This window comes from Lytechinus variegatus, chromosome 15 (genome assembly GCF_018143015.1).
Source record: "Lytechinus variegatus isolate NC3 chromosome 15, Lvar_3.0, whole genome shotgun sequence".
NCBI lineage: Eukaryota > Metazoa > Echinodermata > Echinoidea > Temnopleuroida > Toxopneustidae > Lytechinus > Lytechinus variegatus.
Window position 1 is genome coordinate 26,715,423 of NC_054754.1, and position 6,000 is coordinate 26,721,422.

At 36.5% G+C, this 6,000-nt stretch overlaps 1 protein-coding gene across 13 annotated transcripts in view; it reads right to left on the reverse strand.

The window, feature by feature from the left end:
- The window catches only part of LOC121428511 (cdc42-interacting protein 4-like), a 59,798-nt gene extending 54,442 nt beyond the window's left edge, over nt 1-5,356 (reverse strand). For 3 of the 13 annotated variants that reach the window (XM_041625175.1, XM_041625176.1, XM_041625174.1), the window contains exon 1: nt 4,480-5,351. In XM_041625175.1, coding sequence (XP_041481109.1) covers nt 4,480-4,671 — 192 coding nt within the window. In that variant the 5' untranslated portion in view covers nt 4,672-5,351. Of the gene's footprint in view, nt 1-4,479 lie in introns of all 13 variants that reach the window. The other 10 variants (XM_041625184.1, XM_041625182.1, XM_041625183.1 and 7 more) reach the window with 6 other exon arrangements.
- Nucleotides 5,357-6,000: the final 644 nt, after the last annotated feature.

Sequence of the window (6,000 nt, forward strand, 5' to 3'; positions counted from 1 at the left end):
GGCACAACAATGGCAGATTCCGGAAAAAAAATTCCGACATGACTCAGGCCTAACTTTAATTGTGCAAAGGAATAAGAGTAGGAGGGTAACCACACAAGACATGAAGGGCTGCGCAGTAGACTGTATGTCAAAGGATAAGTCAACCGTAAAATCAATTAAAAAGCAAGTTCACCCCAATGATACATTTACGCGAACTAAAAGGAGAAAACAAAGCAAATGCTTAAACTTTCATCAAAATCAGAAGAAAGATTTAAAGTCATGATTTTTTTTATAAAGCGTCAATTTTCTCAAAACATGGATGATATATGCAAATAAGATGGCAATGATGGATCACATTTTCACTATTTCTCTTGTCCTTTTACGAATTATTGACTTTAATTCAAGATCAACTTTAGTCTTTAACTTTATATGATCTCTAAGGATGTGGCTTCAGACTGGAAGTACGTGAAGTCAAGTAACAAAAAAATGTCTTCATGACAGGATTTCCTTCCTCAATGCAATGTGAGTCAGCTCGAGAGAATTCCAGATAAGACAGTCACGTCCATGTACATTATGTTATCATAATCATGTTACATTACAGTCATAGACCTATATAGAATGTTTGAACAGTATGGTGGGAAATCAATCTAATACATGTATGAATACTAGATGATGGGTGTTTGTCAGATGAGATGAACCTTCCTGAATACACCGAAGTAGGAATTGGAAAGAATTTATTTTCGATAAATTTGATGCTTGTCATGTATTTTGGGTTGATACTTTGAAATACATGTACAAAGGAAAAATTAACAGAATGTTGTACATTCGTTTTCAGTGCTGTCTGAAACCTGTGATTGATGTACCAGCTAACATCTACAACCTAAAGGACAAGTCCACCCCAACAAAACGCTGATTTGAATAGAAAGAGAAAAATCGAACAAGCATAACACTGAAAATTTCATTGAAATCGGATGCAAAATAAGAAAGTTATAACATTTTAATGTTTTGCTTAATTTTTCGAATCAATTGCATGTATATGCACATCTTGGTCAGCATGCAAATGAGAGGGCCGATGACAACATCCACTCACTATTTCTTTGTATTTTATTATATGAAATATTTTGATTTTCTCATCATTGTCATGGGAAACAAAGTTTCATTCCTCCCTAAACAAATGTAATTCCATTATTTTAACATTTTGTGGTTCAAGCAAGGGGGTCCTAATTGTTGAATTCGTAAAAATTCATAGAAATATTGTTTTATTCAAACAATAAAAAACAAAAAAGAAATAGCTAGTGAGTGACATCATCGACTCTCTCATTTGCATATATCACTGAGTTGAGCATAGAACTTTTTTGTGAAAAAAAACTTTTAAAAAATGTCATAACTTTCTTATTTAACATCCGACTTTTAAGTTTTTAGCGTTATTCATGTTTGATTTTTCTCTATTTATTCAAATCAACTTTTTCTGGGTTGGGCTTGACCTTTGAAGACAAAACTAGACAATATCTCTGATTCATAATTCCTTTATTATTCATTATTATTTTTTCATTGCAATTATGATTTTTTTTGGGGGGGGTATATTTAAACATAGAATGTGAAAGGGGAAAGCAGGCCCCTTTTCTGTTTATTTGATTAATTTCATGAGTTTCCATTTCCCTCATTTCTTTAATACTGTTAATGTACAGTAGCTTCAAATGATCTTTTAAAATCACAATTTCTCATTATTCTTCTACCAAAACCAACAAAATCCATCAATGCAGACTTCTCTTTTAATGACTCACTAAGGACTAATACATGAATTACATGTAAACATCTATAATCTATTGATACGGCTATGATACCCCAAAAGACATGATGATATATCTATAAATCTACTCAGAGCTATTCACATCTATAGGGCATTAGCAGAGAGTGGTAATTTACAGCCTCTTTCTTTTGGTTTCTGTCAATACAGTATTTGAACTCTTGCTGCTTGTCTGTCATATCGACAAGGAAGTGACAGATTTTGTGGTGATTTCGCAGGCTGAAGGCAGGATAGAGGAAATGATTGCTGGGGGATGGAATCAGAATCCCAAAGCTTGGATTTCTCCGGGATGATTTATTTTGTCGGGCTAAAGATTAAACGTGAACTTTCATGTTATACTGATTATCCTATGTTGTATGATGTACAAAATATCATGTACCAAGTATCATATGTACTCATGTACTGTACACTGTATGCAAATAATGTAAGTGAACATGTAGGGCTTGAAAGAAATAAAACCATTCAATACATGGGGTTGATTGTTAATCATTGTTAATTCAAGTTTTTTGCAAGGAAAGTAAAGATCGAGAAATTAGTTTTACATACATTTGAGTGTTGCATGTACACATTTAGGATTTTTTTGTAAATAATATTTCATTTTCTTCCTCTTTCAAATCAGTAATTTACAATCACAATTCATATCTATACACTGTACTCCATGTAATATAGGCCCTCTATCTCTCAAGTACATGCAGAGATTCGCTTTTTTAGAAAAACAAATTCAAGAGAAATTGCATTTGATCAATAACAAAAAGCTTTGAAATTATAAGAAAGAGAGACCCAATGTGTGTGTGTGTAGTAGAAAATAACGGTGCATTATACCAAGGAGAGAGGTGATATCTCCATGATTTATACATGTACAGTATGGGCTTTGAGTATGGAATCGCCACTTCATAATGCATGGGTTATGAGTCAAGTTGACTACATGTAATATTCAGAGTAACCCATTCTGATATTGCAAAGAGACTACAACTGCATTAAGCAGCCCAAGTTTTCAAAGGATTGCATTTTTATTGTTGAAGTAAAAATTGCAAACTTCCATATTCAATGTCAAGGTATATTTAGAAAAATATCTAAAATGAAGAACTGTGGACTGCAGAATAGACACTGTTCTCACTACCTTCCTCAAACTAATTTAATATGTAGTGAGAACGGTCGAAGCGATCTTCCGAACCGGTTCAGAAACCACCTCAAGATGTTGTTTTCAAGATCGCTTGGCCTCGTTTAACTGGTTTCAGCCTAAGTGAGGACACAACCGTTCTTCGGGAAGCGATCTTCTTATCTTCCAAACTGGTATCCTGAATCGGTTTCCAGTAAACTAGTTTTAGAGAGCGTAATGAGAACCGCCTTTTCGTTACATGTAGGCTGACCTAACCAGCTCCATGATAGAGTGTCTGGTGAGAAGGCAGTAGGGTCCCATTTTTTAAATCCTGTGGTATTACCGAGTCAGGGATTGAACCCAAGACCTTCAATAGCAAGTTGCTTTACCTATAGAGCCAAGCCTACAGACTACAGATTTGGTTCTTTTGTGACAATAATTTCATGTCAAGCCAGGTTCAAATATCTGATCACAACAATGTCCAAGAAACAAGATCTACATGTACATGTGAAAGAGAAATAAGCTACACATATTCCCAATCAAAGGCAGGCCTAATTTAGTGTAGTCTACATGTACTTACTACACACTTGTTTAGACAAATGGTAGGCAACAAATAATTGATATCTGTCTCCTGGGGAGCGTTTCATCAACATTTTTGTCTGACAATTTGTCAGATCTAACATCTTTTGCTGATTTTGATTGGCTGAGATGCAATGTTACTATTGTAACTGTCAGATAAAATGGGACTTGCTAGATAAGATGTCTATTCAACAAGTTCCAGAAGTGCAATGATAAGATATCTACAGGCCTAAACCCTAAATCAGACTCATTTTCTTATGTCAATCATTTTGGATCTACTTATTTCCTAATGAAGACAGCAGCACTGAATAATTGGCAAAGGATACACTACCCTGCATAATGAAAAGGAAGAGAGATAAACAGGAAACCAGCTGAGAGGTGAGCAAAAGGCAATCCAAAGTTCGTGAAGTTCCAGCCAAGTTTCTTATTATAATATATGCCTTCCTAGAAAAAAAATCCTCCTTTGGGGATTAATTGAATACAAACAGCATAATACATTATGGATCCTATTACATCTACATGTATTCTGTAGGTAAGACAGAGATGATATTAAAAATAATAATATAGATTATCTGTATAGCACACATATCCATCTCGTTAGGTGCTTAAGGCGCTCCTACATGTACATTACCCGAGCTAAGCTTGGCTACCGATTCCGGTGCTCACAGCTTTTTGAAGAATTACTTCCTGCCGGAACTGGACAAGGTTCTCAGTTCAAGTAATATTGCTGCACGTTGGTCTCTTTTTTGCTGGAGATGCCATGTTCTGCAGCACAGATCATCACCACCTACTTGGTGGTATCTCCAACATGACTCTCCATGAAATCTGCAGGACTATGAGATGTCAGTTCTATGGCTGCTCATTCACTTTAAAATCAAACCAACCAAAGACCATATCCTGAACAAACCAGCCAGGACATTGTGACAATTAAAGTTCAAAATATGTATATTCAAACCAATCATACTTTGTACTGCTAATTCTTCATTCACACATAGATCTACAAGGATTCACTCACCCCTAGAAGAATATTGACAGCCTGTCTGTAGCTGACAGTTGGTTCCAAGGGATCTGAAGTGGACTTGATCTTGTCCAGATGAACACTACCACGGCCCTTATGTGGAGGTTTTTGAAAGGCAGACATCATTACAGGCTGCCAGAGACTATTCGGTTTATTTGAAGAACTTTGTTGAAATATAAGCTCCGGCATTCAGAAGGACGCGTGACTTGCTCTTAGGTTTAAGAACTTGAAGAGTCCCCCTATGGAAATTGATGGCCTTAGCATGACAACCTTGACCAATCGATCAAGATTCTTTTTTTGGCCGCACACACTGTTGAAAGATATATTACTCACAAAAATATTGAGACTAGCTGAAAGGGCTAAGCTATGGCCAAGGAAATTGCTTTAGATTTCAGACTGCAAACTGGTTACATCGAAGTTCCTTGAGTGTGTTGTACAATAATTGTAGATGATGATTTTGGTCAGGTGAACACTATTAATTCCCTGAATCCTAAGATTGCAATTGCAAGGACAAATATTTTGTTGCTAACTGGAATATTGGTTGAAGTGGAAGAACAGAATTGACTATCCTTTAAGAAATGTAGTTTCAAAACTGCTGTGACAGAACAAGTTTGGCTGTCACGTATTCCTCAAGTCTTCGCGAATAACGGCTCTGAAACCAAAGCCCTCAAAATGCAGCGAAAGCCTTCTATCCTTGTCATGCACTGCAAGTTTAAAACAAGATAAACCAAATCTCCCACTCTTAATTCCCATCGGCTCCACTCAAAAGACAATCAGAGAACATGAATGTCTGCGGCTGTGAATCCCTTCGGCCTTCTCAGCCATTCCAGAGAAGAGAAACAATCGAGCAACACAGAGGGAATGAACAGACCTCCCCTGTTTACTTGGCAAAAGAAGAAACTGTAAAGAGAGGAAAAAGGGGACGAAATCCAGCCTTTGCCTCTCGCATTTCTCTGATTGGATTAGGAAATATACAGTCATCGTCTGGATTAATTATCCCTTTTCTTTCCATAAAGGGAACGGAATCGAACCCTGGCAGCAGAGCCGAGGGTGCGCCTCCCAACGTGGGCTGAGATCTGGGGCACCATGATATCACAGATGCTTCGTGTTTCATAGCACCGATGATGTAATAGGCCATCTTGTCATTACAGGCTTATGGAGCCCTGCCATCAACAGATATCTGCTGGATTGCGATTAAAAGCAGACAAGCTTTAAATAACTTCTAGGCCACTACATGTATATCTTTTTGTTTACTTTACAAGAACATAGCAATCTATATTAATCAGATATTAATGTCAAGCAGTACTGGGAAGTCTTTCTTTTTACATGTACACTGTAATAATCTACCGAACACTTTCAAAAAGTCGAAGGACATTTTTAGCTATAAACAGACCTGATAAATACTTTCAGCTCATCAATACGGTAAATACGGTAAAATATACATGTATGTAAGCCCACACGTCTGTCAACATGAGATAATAACATTGAATATTACTACTGATGGGAGACAAATGTTAT